The following is an 18,473-nucleotide window of genomic DNA, read 5'->3' on the forward strand; positions in this document are numbered from 1 at the left end:
ATTTACAATGTTGTGCTAATTTCTGCTGTACAGCAAAGTGATTCAGTTATACATATACACGTTCTTTTTCACATTCTTTTCCTTTACGGTTTATCACAGGATATTGAATATAGTTCCCAGTGCTATAGGAATCTTGTTGTTTACCCATCCCATACATAATAGTTTGCATCTGCTAACCCCAAACTCCCACTCCATCCCTCCCCCACCCCCCTCCCCCTCCCCCTCGGCAACCACAAGTCTGTCCTCTATGTCTGTGAGTCTGTTTCTGTTTTCACAGGTATGTTCCTTTGTGTCGTATTTTAGATTCCACATGTAAGTGACAGATATTCTTATTTAAATTGACAAAACAGGGAAGTTTTCTCAAGGGTAAGTGACACTTTCACTTAGGGTATGAATAACTATTAGGGTGACATTTGATTTACCCACAGAATTTACCTTTCACAGACGATGAAGCTGCTGTGTGATTCAACTGAACATCAGAGGCAACGCGAGAAGGACCCGCCGGCCTCCTAACAGCCATCCCAGCACTGTTTCCACACCTGGGATCCTTATTCAAGGTGTAAAACGTGAAAGCCTCTCACTTAGATATTCCATAACAGCCTTCCCATTTTTATCAATGGTAGAGTATGTCACCATTTGTATTTACTTATTTCTCTTTTTGTAACATGATCCCACTCTGAGAATGGCACTTATTTTGATTATTATTAAGTGGACTATGTAACAAATTCCAAGTGATCCGGAGTGCGTAAGTGTCCCAAACAACAGACTCTGCTGCCTTCAGTATAACCAGGTATAAATCCAAGAAGCAAAATTTCAAATAACATGAAAATGTCCGGACCAGAGGGCTTCCCTGGTGGCGCAGTGGTTGGGAGTCCGCCTGCCGATGCAGGGGACGCAGGTTCGTGCCCCGGTCCGGGAAGATCCCACCTGCCGCGGAGCGGCTGGGCCCGTGAGCCATGGCCACTGAGCCTGCGCGTCCGGAGCCTGTGCTCCGCAATGGGAGAGGCTGCAACAGTGAGAGGCCCGCGTACCGCAAAAAAAAAAAGTCTGGACCAGAGGTTGCAAACTGGCAGGCCATGGGCCGTCATGGCCGCCAGGCCTGTTTTGTTGTGTTCATCTGGTGTTTTTAAATATTGAGCTAATATATGGAAACAGAGTTTGCACATACAAATTCTCTTGTCTGGTTTATCTTGAAAAAATCAGCAGATTGGGCCCTCTGTCCCCCACTCCATACCGATGTGTGCAGGGGGGCAACCAGCTTTAGCCAAGACAAGGGTTGGTCCTCCAGCTCTCCTGCCTGCTTCCCCGACCCTGGCCCCGCTACAAGCATCTCACGGGACCTGCTCACGCACCACTAGGCCCACTCCGTCTGCTACCTGTCTAGACCTCAAGTCCAAAAGCCAATCTTCAGATGCTACTAAGACTGTAATGGAGACTGGGGAACCTTCCATTGTATTTCTCCTCACTAGTCTTTTTAGACTGCTGACTTCAAGTCTCAGCTGTGGCAATGAGATCCCAGCTCAGGAACTGAGATTCCCTGAATTAAACATGTGGCTTCCCATCTCTTAAGCAAGTGAGTGAGGGGCCAGGGGCCTCCCTGTCCCTGCTGGGCTGGTTTCTGCCAATGGGCTGAGTTCTCTGACACGTGCCCGCCAGCGCATGGAGGTGGTGACGTTCACTCCTGCAGGCGGACGTAACATCTGAGGGTACACTGCCACTGGCCTGGGAGTTTCCTGTCCACCGGAGGCAGGTCAGATCCTGATCCAATCCTGGAGCCAGGGCTGGGCACGGATTCGACTCACACCCTGGTCTCATCACCACCTGCACTAAACCCATCCTTCAATCTCAGACTCATCATTTCTATTCCTGGGCCATCAGTCAGATGACATCAATTCCCAGTATTATATATTCCTCTGTGTAAGAAGTTGGGTGCAAAGAATTAGCCTGTATCTAATGAGCAGGAAAAGTATTTTTGCTGAGTAGACTCTGCAAATATCCATAGCTAGAAATTTCATATTTAGTTTTTAACTGGCAGCCTCATGACACTTAAAAGTTGTGTGTGTGCGTGGGCCTGTGTGGCGGTGTGCATAACACACGCAGACAAGGACACTCACACACACACACACAGAGTCATCCATGAAGCCCTTCAGGTTCACAGTGCTTCATGTAATAAGATACTGTATCCAAAGCTGACGGAGAGTATCCTGTCACAAAAGGACACATCTGCTGGGGCAAAAGGCAGAGGCAGCTGGAGATGCTGCTTTATATATATACATATATATACACACACACACACACACACACACACACACACACATATACATACATATGGAGGGGGGAGACTATATCTCTCTGGGTTTCAAGAAAAGTCACAAATCGAAAAAATAACAAGCTCTCCCTTCAAATGACAGAGTTCTTTGGTCCCACCCATGGAGGTGTTTGGGAGGAACCAGGCTCTGAGTAGGACTAGGGTGGCTGGAAAGATGCTCCTGGCACTGGATCCCTCGGTCCACGGGGTCCTGGGGCCCAGCAGACAGGCCCAGGGGCCTCCCAGGCTTCTGCTGCCCCAATCAATCCGGGGCAGGCCAGTCACGAGCAAAGTTCTCCTGGCTGTTAAAGAGGCTGAACCAGGGCGGCGAGCCCAGTGAACACATGGCAAGATAAACAACCCATTGATACAGCCCCCCACCTTGTGCCTCATGGAATTTCTAGAACCCTCCGATATCTCTTTAAAATCTATTCCAGTGGAAGGACAAGCACAGGCCCCATTCACTAGAGGGCTATGTCCGTGGTCCACAAGGTCACTATGTGTCCAGAGATTTTCCAAGAGATTGACATGCAAGAGACGGGCTGGCTAGTCAGCATCAATGTAAAGTATACGTATGATAATTATTTTTCATAATGATCTTGTAAAAAGCAAATCAATCTCTTCCTTTCCAAGATAAGAAACTGTGCTTGAAGTCTGAGGGACACCAGTGAAGAAACAGTAAAGAAGTAAACAAACACTGTACCCTTCTGTGATCGTATTTCTCACGTCTTCCTTAGAGTTATTCATGGTTTTGAATTTTCTATTCAGTTGTTTACCACTAGCTGGCTTTCAAAAAACCAAAACCAGTTATGTACTTTACTGCCTTGGCTACTTCCTGCCAAACAGACCATCTTGGATTACTCGGGTAACGGGTCATACTCTCCTTCCTGAAGCCACAGGAGCAAGGGGACAGGGGGATGGGTTCCAAGGATGTTCAGTTCTTGCTATCAGCACACTCAGATTCTAGGGCAGCCAACAGAGGAACGACGTGAGGTTTGTATCGTATCAATTTTGCAAAATGTTCCGTGAGCACAGTGCAGCCGAGGTGGGATACACATCCCGCAGCATCCAGACAGACAGCCTGGCAAAAATCACCCCCAAAGCTCACCAAGGCAGCAACTCTGCCTCAGGAAATAACAATGACCCTGGACAGCTGTCAAAGTATTTCTGCGTATATGACACCTGGGCGTGAAAGAAGTGCCTCCCAACACGTATCTCATCTGGAGGAGTAAAGTGATCTGGGGGAGTTTCTCACACAGCCAGGTGGGAAACAAGATCCTTGCTGGAAAAATGCTGAGCGCCGGCCCTGGCCACGCTGAGTATTCTTATTTAGAAAAGTCTCCAGCTTGTGTTTCACGTAAATTGCAGCTCAGAACTGTCGCAGAACTTGTTCTGCATCCGTCCGGACTGCAGGTTTAGGTTGTACGACTATGAAGCGAATCCTGCAGCCCTCAGCATCCTTAATTTTACTGGGTTTCATCTCCTTGTGGCTCTAGACCTCCTTTTTTTTTTTTCTTCATTTTCCATTTTAGTGACAGAAGGGGTTTGACCAAGAAAGGATTAGGTTTGGAAGAGATCGTTCAGAGGGTAAAAACTTTCCAGTGTATAGGCATTGTTTAGGGGGAATTACAGAATCCAGGGAGTAGTCAAGTTCTGGTGACTGTTTCAGAACAGACCCTTTGCAGAGCCTGCTGGCAGATGGGGGCGGGCAGGGAGGGAGGAAGCTCTGAGCTGGGGAGTGGTGATAAAACTGTAACCTAGATTCAAAATTCTCCGTGCAGGGCAACAGTTGAAAGCAATTTTTCTTTTATTGCCCCGGGTTAGATGTTAAATCCTGGGATTTGTCTTTCAGCCTATGCATTGGTAAATGAGTTATGGCAATTTGGGTTTTGCTGTTTGCCCACTGTCATCGTGAAGTTGTACGAGGCTATCCAGGGAACCTACCCCATCCACCCAACCACCTTGTGCCAGAGTTTTATTTTCTGTTTGGTTTTCAGTCCTTGAAGAGCCTGCCTTCCAAACAAATTGACCACTTGCTTAAAATAAGCAGATCAAAGTATAGGAAAGGAACCCACGATTGCCGCTAATTGCTACCTGATTTCATTTTTCAATCAAGTGGTTGCTTGCATTCAACTCTAGTCAGCAGTGATTTACATGGTGGGGACCTATGGGCATACTGGGGCCTCGGGCTAAACTAAGAAAGCGCCCTATTTGGCAAATTGGCACTCTTTTCCAAACGTCCCAGAATCATAACATTTTTGTCCACTTTGCTTCCTCCCTGGCTTCTGATTACCAGCTCAGTGGTCTTCATACACCCACGTGTCGTACCATTTGCCTTTCACTGCAAAGACCACCAGGGCTTCAAGGAACATCAGGATGTATGAATCTTAAGGATCGTTATGTAGATTCTTATGGCTCCACCTTCATCAGACTTAGTATGCTTCATCAAGATAATAGTCAAACCTACTAACGCACTTAGTGGAAAAACGGAGGACCGGAGTCCTGCCAATGATGCACATTTGTCCAAAGATTTAAGATCAGTAAGTAACAACTCCCCTGATGTCACGTGACTTCAAAACACAAAATTGAAAACAGCAAGACCAAATGAAAAGAAAAAAACATGCAAAACAAACAAACAAAAATCACTGCAGAGTGAAGTCGTTAAATACATACATCAGCTATCAAATCAACCAATACCTTTGGCAAAACCATTAGCACTTAAAAGCCGGGTTAAGGATGAGGTAAAATAAAATAAAGACTCCTGTGAGAAGTAACACTGATGCTAGATGTCAAACAACTGAAAATATAAAGCAGTATTGAGAATGTAGACATGGTAAGTTTTACCACCCAGCGTTCCAAGCTCCACAGAGGTAGACAAACACAAAAGATACAACGTATCAATCCCGGAAACCTCTACAGGAGGAGGGAGGGACAGAGCGGATAATAAACAAACAACCACATGTCAGATAGTGATAAAAGCTCTACAGAAACTCCGCCGGGACTACAGGGCACAGAGAGACCGGGGCTGGAGCTGTTGCAGGCTGGCATATATATTTTCTAATTCCCTTAAAAATGTGAGCTCAAGCTAGAGGCGGCATCTTCCTGGCCTTCCAGACAGTTCACCAGAGAAGGCACAAAGAATGATGCACATTCTCCTAAGGAGACCAGCTGACACCAACAGTGTATCACTCCCAACCCTGCAGAAGGGAAACTTCCATCAGATAGGAAAGGGGGGGCTGCGATTTCTCATCATCCCTCCTCTTCACCATTCCAGTGTTTTGTTAGAGAAAATGTACAGTCAGCCAACATGTAATTCTGCTTTAGGATACTGGTGATAGAGAGGGTCGGTGGGCAGTTTTAAAGTAGCAATAATGACTTTGGGTAGCATTTGTTTTAAAACTCTTTCCCATCCAGATTCCTAAAGGAGCCCCGTTTGTACACAAAGGGACTTGGAAATCTACTGAAAAGCGCATTCCCCCTGCCTGTGTGTGAGTGGACATGTCTGGGGACCCCAATGACACTGAGTAGAGTCAGCAGCTCGGGGGTGTCAGGATGAGGGTCTGGAAGAGAGGCTGCCCCTGCAGAGAGGGGCTCACCTGACTCTGAGTCTTCTGTTTCAAGACAGGAACCTGGGATAAAATGAAGCATTTTCTTTTCCATTGCAAATTAGCTTACAAAAGCAGAATGATGATTTTTAAATGTGTGCAACATCAGAAACTGAAATATGCATGATTTAGAGAGAAACCTTTGCATAACAGCAGGAGACAGGAGCACCTAGACAGTCTGATGACTTGCTACAGAACCACTGGACAGGAAAGACTTTGGGGGGCATAATGCTCTGAGGCTTTGGAGGAGGAAGCAGGACATCTGTTCTCATCCAAGGGCTAACCAAATCTCCAAGGCCTGTAAGGCAGCAAGTTTTCTAAGTGGATTAACTGTATCCTCCCAACAACCCTATCAGGAAGCGACTGTCATTATCCTACAGATGAAATAACTGAGGTTATAGAGGTTTATTATCTCACCCCCTGGATCCACAGCTAGTAAGTGGGTGAGCTCAGATTTTTGGGCAACAGAGCCTAAGTCACCACTCCAAGCATGTGCAATAAACACAGATGCATGATAAGCGACAGAGTGAATTACCACACAAGTTAGTATATTTCAGAAGGAAAGGGCACAGTATTAAGATATGTGCTAGGACAAGAAATGTAAACCATGAACACCGTGGACAAACCAGGATGGATGGTAACCTTCGCTACCACCTGATTTAAGTGAGATGAAACAAAAAGTATCTTTAAACATTATTTAGTTATTTATTTACACAATGATTGTTTATTGAGTACCTACTACGTGCCAGGCACTGTTGTAGACAGTGGGTCAAACAGATAAATTCCCTTCCTTCGTGGAGCTTACGTCCTAAAGTGTGCATATGTGTCTATGTGCACATGTGTGTGTGTGTGTGTGCGCAGTTCAGTAAGTGTGTATGCATGTGCAACAGTGAAACAGATTTAACATCTTTTCTCCTGTAAATCTGTTGAAATAGAACTTTGTCCTATTAAAATTTACATGGTAGCTCAAGTTATAACGGGTTGAACCTCTAACCTATGAATCCTTAATATGTTAAAAATATATTTCAAAAGCATTAGAATTCTACCTTCCCTAAGTTAGGGAGGTGGAGAAGGCTAGACCAAGATTCAGGAATTTTAGATGCACGTTCTAGCTCTGATACTACTTAGGAGTGAGGTTACTTTGCCTTCTTGTAGCGTTTTCTGTCCTACGCAGTGCACAGTCACCGTGAGATCACACTCACCGTAACTTTGCAGTCACAGCTTGCTTTCACATGTTATTTCAGTTGGTCCACACAATGACCCTACGTAGCAGGCAGGACGTTATTTTTGTCCAACTTTACAATGAAAATCTGAGACAGTCCAAATGACGTAATAAGGCTCCAGCAGGAAACTCAAGCGCAGGCCCCTGGGTCCAGGTTAAGGGCGAGCAAGACAAGGCACATCAAGGCGCTCTGGAGACCACGGACGGAGGTCTAGAACTTCATATTCGTCTCCACGGAAGGCAGGGTGACAGGGTGAGGCACAGCGGAGTGACCAAGTACACCTGCCGCGGACCCGCCCCTTCCACTTAACAGCTGTGACACCTAGGCTCTCTGAACCTGTTTCCTCATCTAATTTTTAAAACTGGAGGTCCTAATGGTGCCTGCCTCCCGGAGTTGCTATGAGGATTAAATAAGATAATGGGTGTAACGCACCTGACCCAAATACCTGGCATGGAATAAGGCTCCATCCTTGTTAGCTATTGTTATTCTATGAGAGAAGCCACCATAGAGGGATTACCCAGCCTCACCCATCCCCACCCTCCATGCCACAGTAGAAGACTGTGCTGGGGCGCATTGCACTGCTCAGGTTTCCCAGCCCTTGCATCACAGGAAACAAGCTCAGGAATCGGGAGCAGCAGAAACGGCAGTGGCAGAGTCACAGAAATATGGCAACGGGGTGTTTCACGGCCCTGTGCCTCCATAAGGGGCATCCAATGGTGAACAAAACCTTTAGGCTGCCTTAGAGGAGTTCCTCCAATGCAGGGTGGGCATGTGTACTCTGTTTCATTTTCAGTTGAGATTGCTAAACGTAATGGTGAATTTGATTTTTCTGTCTTTCAACACGTGAGCCTTTGTATGCCAACACTGCGGAATGACATGAAATTCACCTTTAAAATACGACTTTGTCCTTGCTGGTTATCTATTTCATATATAGTAGTGTGTATCTGTTAACCCCAAACTCCTAATTTATCCCTCCCCCGATTTCCCCTTTGGTAACCATAAGTTTGTTTTCTATGTCTGTGAGTCTGCTTATGTTTCGTATATAAGTTCATTTGTATCATTTGTTTTTAGATTCCACATATAAGCGATATCATATGGTATTTGCCTTTGTCCAGTTTACTTCACTTAGTATGATCATCTCTAGGTCCATCCATGTTGCTCCAAATGGCATTATTTCATTCTTTTTCATGGCTGAGTAATATTCCAGTGTGTGTGTGTGTGTGTGTGTGTGTGTGTGTGTGTACACACATATACGCATACGTATACACGCATATATATGTATATATATGAAGGAAGAGGGGAGGGGGAGTGGTATATATATATATCACATATTCTTTATCCATCCCTCTGCTGATGGACATTTAGGTTGCTTCCATGTCTTGGTTATCGTAAATAGTGCTGCAATGAACACTGGGGTACGTGTATATTTTTGAATTACAGTTTTCTCCGGATGTATGCCCAGGAGTGGGATTGCAGGATAATATGGTAGCTCTATATTTAGTTTTTTAAGGAACCTCCATAGTGTTCTTCATAGTGGCTATACCAACTGTATAGCACAGAGAATTATACTCAATATTTTATAATAAGCTATAAGGGAAAAGAATCTGAAGAAGAATATATATATACACACACACACATATATATATGTATGTGAATAATTGAGTCACTTTGCTGTACACCTGAAACTAACGCAACACTGGAAATCAACTCGACTCCAATCGAAAAACTAAATTAAAAGAAATTAAAACATATGATTTTGTCACAACCACAAAGAAGGCCTTCAGAGAGATTCCTGTGCCCTCCCCTGGAACTACTGAAGAGGGAGAGGAATACACACATCTTCAAACAGGAGTAAACTATAAAAGTCAAGATGAAGAAAGCCCTTGGACAGTATGAACAATGTGCAGGATTGTTGCAGGAAGTACATCAATTATGATTCATTACATTTAAGAGATGTAACTGCAAGAGAGTAAACTATAACTGTGCGTGTCTCATTTAGCATGACAAGACACCATTGTTCACACAACACTTTAATGAACACATGTTTCTCTTGGCCTAAGTTTCTTTTGCTATAGAAGTAAAATCTTAGCTGTAAATGTTTTCCTTCCCTACAGAGTATCTCATATTATCCCCATGGAAATATTAAACAGATGACACAGATACAGATCCCTACTACTACTAATTAAATGCAAGAACCAAGTAGGGAAGACTTGCCAGGATTACAACACAAAGCTGATGGCAGAAGTGGAGCTGAACAGGGTCTTCCTACTTCTAATCTGGAGATATCTTTTCCAAAATGTAGGTCCAACACTTCTTCAACTGCTGAGCTATTGCTCTTCTATCCAAGTATGGAAATATAGCAGATAAAACAAAGGCAGAATAATCAAATCCTTCATACTGAAAAACTAGGAAAGTGCATACTATTTTCACCTTACATTAAAGAGAACCCATTATGATAGTCCATAAGCAGGACATATCCATGGACTTTAAATATTACATAGAAAGCACTTTTTTTAAAAGTACCGTGTAAAATGTCACTGAGTAATCCAACAATGTGGACACAGAGCCTCCTCTCACTACAAACATATAATATTGATATCTAGCCACACTCAAAATAAAGGAAAATGTGTAGGAAGCCATCAATAAGGAGAGAAATCAAAACGAGAGATGTCAGTAGGATTTCAAGCCACAGTGAACCAGGGGGATTCCAGACAAAATACCTGCCCTGTGTGCTAGGGTCTGGCGTTTGAATACCCACATGAGGACAAGAAATGTGACTTCACACCAGTAAGGGAAGGACTCACGCATAAATTCCTGAGTTCCAAGAGCTACTTTGTCCTAAATAAAAAAATAAATAATAAAAGTTGCCTATAGTCAGGAAAAATGGTAGGAAACATGTCAACTTTTTATGGCCTGGGGCAGAGGGAAAATTCAGCTGTGGGGTATAAAATTCAAGGTCTACCCCACCTTATAAGATATATATAAGATCTATTTACCTAGAGTCATTTAGGAAAACCAAATTCTTGAGTCATATAGGAAAGCCAAACTGAGAACCAAGCTAAAATCAAGCTAACACTAAAAACCAATCACTGAAACCCTGGGTCCCAGCAAGAACACTCAAAACCATTTTGTAAGAACCTTTCACAACATGAGGAAAACAGACCACTACCAAGTAAACGTCCCAGAAAAATCTCAGAATTTAAGTTATGCGCCAAAAGTCATACACCTGCAAAATATGTAGGAAAACGAACCTGGGATGTGAGCCAAGGCAGTCTGGCCTGGCTCCTGCTAAAGCAGGTAATCATATTAAAACTGAAGTGTAACCACAAAAGGAATAGAAACAGAATGTATGATAATGTATAAAAAAATGAAGGAAAAATTTGACTAAGCCAAAACATGGCAAGAAAAGAAAACTGAAGACACCAAGTAAAAGCACAGTAAACAGAGAGCAAAGTCCAAATATATCATTACGCACGATATATGTAATTATATGTCTCCTTAAACTACAGATATTTGAAAATTTAAATTAAAGACACAAAATCAGCTACAAGTGGTTTAATAAGTTACAGTTAAAGGAAAATTATCCAGTTGATTTGATAGTTATAGTGAGGGAAAAGATATGTCTGGAAAATATAGACGTGAAAAACATAGATACAGAAAAAATACATATGCAAAATGAAGTTTATTTTGAACAACAGTAGGAATATAACAAAAAACAGACTCTGAGCCACAAGAAAATTATTTAAAATAGAGAAGTTAATACGTAACTTAAAAAGTAAAGGAAGAATTCACTCAGAAGATATAACAATATTGAACTAGTATTTACCTAATAACGTAGCGTCAAAATACTGCTACATAAAGCAAAAAATGAGAAAATTACAAACAGCAACTGACATCACAGTCTTAGAGGTTGATTTTAATGTACCCCAGAACCTAAAATATAAAGTAGCCCAAAAATTAGTAACGCTATTAAAAATTTGAACACCGTAATTTGAAATTTCATCTAGTCCTCTGTGGGTATGTATATATGTGTGTCTGTATATGTACACATGTGCCTGTATAAAACCCTGCAGACGATAGAGAATACACAATCTTTTTCAAGCAAGCCTTGACATGTATTTTTAAATGGCCACCTATTAAGTCACAGAGGATATCTCCATCAGTACCAAAAATCAATCAGGTCTATATAACCAAAATGGACTAAAATATGAATAAAATGAAAAATAACCACACACCTCTATGTGTTTATTAATGAACTACTACAATTCTAAATAATTACCGGGCTACAATAAAAAAAATCTCAAGAAAATTTAAAAATACTGAAAACTGAACAGTGAAAACTATATCAAATCTATGCAATGCAACTAAAATAGGATCAGAAGGATATATTTCCAGCCTTAAATACATATATTGCCATTCCTCTAAGTTATAACCATTTGGGTCATGAGAATTCATATTTAAGAAGAGTTTCATTTCATCTCATAAAGCATTTATTTGACTTCATAAAGACCAAATTGGATTTTATAGACTTTAAATTGGTGGCTGATACATCACGCAGTCATCTTTTCAGCTTTATCACTAATATGTTGTGTTAAGTTCTCCTCAGAATACAGATGGTTGCATCCTCTCCCTGAATTCTTTAGTCTTTGCCATGTTGTTTATTGTTATTATTATAATTTTCAATAAAGATAAATTTACATAACTTAGAGTATCAAGAATACGTTTTGTTTGTAACATAGTCAAGTGTCAGTTTTTCATTGCTTTGAATTTAATGAGAACAAGTAGTCATATTTTGAAAAAATGTATTAAGGGAAAATGGCTTATTAGAAGTTATAACAACTAAAGTAAACTACTGAAATAACTTTGTCCATTTTAATAAGACTAATGTCATTTAGCCATGCCAACTGTGGAGCTTATGAGTTCATAAAAATATTTATCATTGAAAATACTGAAAGCAATGTTAAATATGTTTTCAACTGTAAGTGTTTTTTCAGGGATTAATTACCCTTGTAAGGTGGGGGCCAACATATTGGAAAGCAAGTAAATTCAATAATTAATGAGCTAAGCTTGCAATTCAACAATTTTTTAAAAAGTAACAAAATACGGGCTTCCCTGGTGGCGCAGTGGTTGAGAGTCCGCCTGCCGATGCAGGGGACACGGGTTCGTGCCCCGGTCCAGGAAGATCCCACATGCCGCGGAGCGGCTGGGCCCGTGAGCCACGGCCGTTGAGCCTGCGCGTCCGGAGCCTGTGCCCACAACGGGAGAGGCCACAACAGTGAGAGGCCCGCGTACCACAAAAAAAATAAAAATAAAAAAATTTTAAAATACACCCAAATAAAGTAGGAGTAACTAAATAATAAAGTTCAGAAATTGATAAATTAGAAGCCAACCAGAATCTAATTCTTTGAAAAAGAAGCCAACCAGAAAAATTCATAAACTTCTATGAATTTTGATCAAAGTAAAGAAAGATAAAAATAACAATATTAGGAATAATAAAGTAGAACTTAAATACAAACAAAGTGGAGATTTTTTAAATCATAAAAAATAAATTTCTTCCCATAAATTTAAAAACACAAATGAAATAATGTCTTTCTAGAAAAATAAAAATACAGATTCCAAAACTGAACTAAGAGGACATAGATAAGCCAAACAGAACTATAAACTTTAAAGCAATTAAATCATTGGTGAAAATCTACCCATATACAAACCATCCAATTCACTTGGTTTTATAGTGAGTTTTTAAAACCCTACAAGGAACAAATAAGTTTACACAAAAGGTTCTTTGTATACCTCTTTAGGGCTTCAAGCTACATGAAAGAATTCTGTAAAAAATAAAGCATCTTATCAATGATAAATATTATTCTCATTCTTAAAGTTGATACAAAGACTAATATTTTGGGTAGAAAATCACCTGCTATTATTTTAAAAGGTACAAAAATATGTCTTTGGTAGAGTGCAGTGATAATTCTAGAAGGCATCTGAAACAGTCTTTAGAAAGAGACCCACTGAAGTCATCCTTTGGACAGAAAACAGGAAATGTATGGTTGGCCCAATAGGAAGAGTTGGAGGTTTTGAGGCAGTAAGAAATTAGAAGTCTTCTTTGAGCTTTATTAGGAACAAACACAGGCCATCAGGAGGACCTGGCTTTAGACGTATGTTCAAAGCGAGATGTGGTTCAAATAATAAGTGAAGACCATGAGCTTCATCCACTGACCAACCAGCCAGTAAATATGCTTCAGGAAAACAAAATATGACAAAAAGAAACAGATCAAAGGCAAGGATAGGTTTTTCCAGAGATCAGGATCTCAGTAACCAGGTGGATATTAACCAAAGAAAGTCTGGTTTCTATTTTAAATTCAGGATCGTCTGGCGCCCAGAGGACCAAATTGCTTTGTCTTTCCCTCAAAATAATAATACAAGTTATTTAATTTCAAGACAACAGGACGAAGAGAAGTGGAAAATGCTGCATCCTAAGCCCAAGTTCAAGGGTAAAGGAAGTGAAAAGGGCAGGTGAGAGCTGACACCTGGAAGAGGCAAACAGGCCAGCTTCCCAAGACTGCAAGATAAATGAGGGGGTGTCTGGGGGAACCACTGAGGACACAGAAGGGGGCTTTGTTACTTTAAACAGCAGGGGGACCCGCTGCTTTGTCCCAGCACCCTGAACAGAGGTAGAATGCATGCCCAAGTTTACCCAGTTTAGGACGAATCCCACTGACCCACGTCATGGGCAAGGAAATCAGAGGACACAATCTTAGAACACTCTAGGAAAATTTTCTCTTCTTCAGTCCTTGGCTACCTATTATTCCAAGCTGTAGAACTCCATCCCTGTATACAGGATTTACTAAGCAAAGTGAGCATTATAACTTTAAAAAATCAACAGTTCAGGGCTTCCCTGGTGGCGCAGTGGTTGAGAGTCCGCCTGCTGATGCAGGGGACGCGGGTTCGTGCCCCGGTCCGGGAAGATCCCACGTGCCGCGGAGCGGCTGGGCCCGTGAGCCATGGCCGCTGAGCCTGGGCGTCCGCAACGGGAGAGACCACAACAGTGAGAGGCCCGCGTACCGCAAAAAAAAAAAAAAAAAACCAACAGTTCATTCGAAATATAAACATTCAAAATGAAAGAACAATAAGAGTTCACATGCATGAGGATCTAAGTGAAAAACAAATTGGGAGACGTTTCTTGCCAAAAATTTTTTTAAAAACTTTTCAAAGGAGGGCTGAATTTGCTATGTTCTTCTATTTATTTAACCTACTTCACACACACATACACAACATCACCATCGTCATCATTTTAGGAAACTTTCTTCTCTACAGAACTTTCTTTTTGACCAAACAATTAGAAAGTCTATTATCCCTGATAATCAAGTAAAACAATGAAAAGCTGAATCATTCAATACTCTGCCAAAAATGCATATTCTCACTTCTGACTGTAGTTATTTCTAAGTTTATATTGTGCAGCAATCTCGAAAACGATTCTGAATTCACCCTCGGGCATGATTTCAACCTCCTACAAATGCTATCAGGAGCCTCCATTGCGGGCAATCTGTGATCCCCGTTCAGCTTAATCACTAGCAACGTTTCTCCACGTTCTCTGGGGCAGGTAAGCTCAGGTACATTAGGTACACAGCATAAAGGTACCCCAAGTAGAAACCATGGCATTTTGCATGTGTTAACACTCCTGTTACCCCATAGCCTCACATCCCCCTGCACTGCTCAATTCATCACCCTACCCAAACGTGAGCCAATTAAGTCATATGAGTCCTGCCAAAGCAACAGTTTTTCCAGTGCAAGAGTTAAAATGGAATTTAATGGCCAGACCACAGTTTAATGGGCTGTAAAAGTGCCCTTGGTAACAGCACAGTCTTCTCCAAAGCCAAAGAGAAAGTTGAGGGCCTAGGGGAGGTAGAGGGGGGATCCCTGGGCATTTCCCAGCTTCTCTAGGAACAGCGCAGCAGCAGGAGGACAGGGCTGGGTTATATCAAGGCAGCACCTAGAAAAGACCCTCAAGCACTAGCTTTTGGTACTAGAAGCCTACACTTATTTCTCTGAGAACCGTAGCCTTCACCCCACCACGGCGGTCTCCACTCCACTCAGACCGTTCTGGCGGGGAGATACGAACATCTGTCTGTTTCCATCTTGGCGCCACCTCAGGTGCAGGGAGGAAAGAGGAAACAGTAGTCAGAGAAGCTCCACTTTTGGTACAGGCAAAGAGACAGGCAGGACAGCAAATGCCAGGGAACAGAAACACATCTGGATGAGAAAACTGCCCACAGGCAAATGAATACACCTATGAGCTCACACAAGCAAGAACGCCTTCTAATAAAATACCGTACAATTAACACGATAACGTCACGTAAGACGAATAGATTGTGATGGAAAAAAGCAAGTGTAAAAAGGCAATGCTCAGAATAAGAACGCTTGGAAAAGGCAGAGCCTAAAACAGAAGCAGGAAAATGCAAGAGGCAGCCCAGTCCAGGAGAAAAGGAACCGCAGTGCCAGAAAACTGGTGGAGTAAGCCCTGCTACTCTTCCACCACTCCTGATGGTGACAATATTCAGCGCTCACTGCAGGCCCAGCACTGTCCTAAGAAGGGTATACAGATCTCTTCTCATTTAACCCTGACACCAAACAAGCCTCCAGGGTAGACAGGAAGATGAGACATCGGGCAGAGCTGGCTGGAATTCTGGCTCACCATCCGGCAGCAAGGTAACTTCCCCAGCTCTCAGTTTCCTCCTATCTGAAACGCGGTCATCATACCTGTCCCAGGTGGTTGTGAAAATTAGAGATAATGAACTTAAGTGACTACTAGCGGCTGTTACTAGTGTGATTGATCAGATTAAAATAATCAGGAGTGAGGAACAGAAGAAAGAGCTATAATTGAATAGAAATGGCAACAGAGAAGTAGTCATGGAAACAGGGCATGAAAGCACCCCTTTGGTGACAGAGGCTCAGAGAAAGAGTAGACAGCGCCTGCGCTTGGCTCCGCGCTTTGTGTGTCCGTGGGCAACTCGGGCAAACTCTCTGAGTTTCAGTTTCCACCTCTACCGAGTGGGTATTAATATCTGCCCTTCCTACTTGGCAGGGCTGCTGTGAGGACCGCATGAGATGGCACCTGCGTTTACTATGACAGGCAATGAGTTTATGCAAATGTGCATAATAGACAGGGACATCCTTTCCCCCTTATTTCATTTCCCAGGCGAAATTAAAACACTCAACTAGTAGAGCCATGTCAAAACCAGGCAATTACCAGCTGCAAAGCCTTTAAATAGCACATGCCTCCTTTGGTCACCATTAACAGAAGCTAGTTAACTTAATCTGACATCGAAGGTTTGTTTCGGGCTTACCTCCTGCACCCTGCACTTTCTATAAACCATCCCTGCTTTGCGCTTCCCTCTCAATTTAGGCCTTTGCTTATTCCTCTCTGGAATGTTGTTCCATTTCATCTCCAATTGACCATCTTCTGCTCATCCTTGAAAACCTAGTTTAAACGCATCCTCGGCATAAGGAAGTGCTTCCCTTCTCCCTACACTATGTATCATCTTTTCTGAATGTCTTATCCCACCTAGCACTTTCCTGGATTATGAGTGCTGTGATGTATGCCATCTCTCCCACCAATCTCTAGGCTTGGGGGTGCAGCAATGTTTCTTTTCATCCTTTATGGAGACCTTAGAGCATGGGACCCCTCAAGGAGCAGATGTATAAAACAGACGCAATAATGCATAAATTTTGTCGACCTGATAACTTTTTGAAATCATTACAACAACAGTAGTTGCCGTATTTTAAATTAAAAAGTATTTAAAATATAAAGTACAAGCTCCACGATCCTAACAAAAGTTTATGTGGGGTGAAAATAAATGAAGATGAGAAGATCCATTCGGAGGCTCCTGCTTTCCAAAGGAGACTAAAATGTAGTTTGGAAACGTGGGTTAATTACTTTCAAACATGCATCTGGCTTCACTGGCCTCAGTCACCACGAAAATGCTTCCTGGAGAGTGACAGCCTCAGCCCAGAGGAAGGGAGGAGACAGGGCGTCCCCGTCGTGCTGCAGGCACTCAGGTGTCCCTGGTCCCCTTCCAGGCACCTCACTAGTCAGGTGCACGGCAGCGTCTGCGTCCCTGCCAAGGCACGTCTCTCTCCCAAGCATCCAGGGCTTCCACCGTTCTAGCCTGGGTGCTGCTGGCGCCCCTCTCCCAGTAGGTGAGACCCATGAACTTCAGCCCACTGCCCTCCTTCCTCAGTAAAGAGGTCTCAGCTTTAGCAGAGGGCTCTCACACTCGGCGTTCCAGGCAGAGCAAGCCGCAAATCGCTAAATTTGTACGGGTTAAAACCCCGGGGCTATTTCCAGGCCAAGGTCCACTCAAGAGCCAAAGCATGAAACTTCCCCTCCCAGGGTCCCTTTCATTGAAGCTGCTCTGTCGTCCCTGCCCTGGTCCACGGGGAGGCGGCCACGACCCAGAGGTCAACTCGCCGATCCGGGCACCCTCCCGGCCTTGGTCCCCGCCGCACCCCGCGGGTCCAGCTCGCTCACCGATCTTGGCCAGGGAGGCCAGCAGGATCCACAGGGTGATCTCGAAGGGGATCTGCACGTGGGGGTAATCCAGGGTGAACACGGGCAGTCGGCTCTCCTCGAACGGCGTCGTGCCCGGAGCCACCACGCTCGCGGGGCTGGGCGGGCTGGAGCTGGTGCCCATGACCCGCGGCGCGTCCAGCAGGGTCTCGGCCAGGGCGCCCGCCGGCCCCGCCACCTGCAGGAGCAACGGCAGCAGCAGCAGCAGCAGCAGCGGCTGAGGCGGCGGCGGCGGCGCCCGCCGGCTCCGCCGGGTACCCGCCGGCTCCATGGGCTCGGCTCCCCCCGCCGCCGTCGTCCCCGAGCTCGGCCCTCGGCGCGCTCAGCGCATCGCCCCGGAGCGGGCAGGGCCGCCCGCCGGGCCCGGCACGGAGCGGGCAGCGAGAGCCGCCGCCGCGGGGCCGGAGGTCTGCAGCGCACCGGCCGGGTCCCCGCCGCGAGCGGGCGCGGCGCCTGGTGGGCGCGCACGGGACGCGAGGCCACGGCGCGGAGCCTCGGCGCCCTCAGCCGCCCTCCGCCGCCAGCCGCCGGCCCATGTCCCGTCCGCCGCCCGCCGCGGCCCGCGGGCGGGGGCGGGGCGGGGCGGGCGCGGCGCCGGGGCCGCGGGGCGGGAGGACTGGCCCGGGGCGGGCGCGCGACGCACCGGCCGAGCCCTTGGGCGACGCGGGGCCCGGAGCCGCGGGGGCGGCGGCCGCGCTCGCAGGGGGCCCACGACGCACGCCGAAACCCGCCAGCCTCGGAGCCTGCGAGCTCTGGGCGGAGGGGCCGCGCGG

At 44.6% G+C, this 18,473-nt stretch overlaps 1 protein-coding gene across 1 annotated transcript in view; it reads right to left on the minus strand.

Moving 5' to 3' along the window:
- Nucleotides 1-18,212, minus strand: part of SLC9A2 (solute carrier family 9 member A2) — an 87,358-nt gene extending 69,146 nt beyond the window's left edge. The window contains exon 1 of the mRNA XM_022599222.3: nucleotides 17,662-18,212. Within this exon, the coding sequence (XP_022454930.2) occupies nucleotides 17,662-17,971 (310 nt within the window). The 5' untranslated portion in view covers nucleotides 17,972-18,212. The remainder of the gene's footprint in view (nucleotides 1-17,661) is intronic.
- Nucleotides 18,213-18,473: the final 261 nt, after the last annotated feature.

This window comes from Delphinapterus leucas, chromosome 13 (assembly GCF_059928025.1).
Source record: "Delphinapterus leucas isolate spDelLeu-1000000601 "Yukka" chromosome 13, BTC_Dleu_Yukka2, whole genome shotgun sequence".
Taxonomy (NCBI): Eukaryota; Metazoa; Chordata; class Mammalia; order Artiodactyla; family Monodontidae; genus Delphinapterus; species Delphinapterus leucas.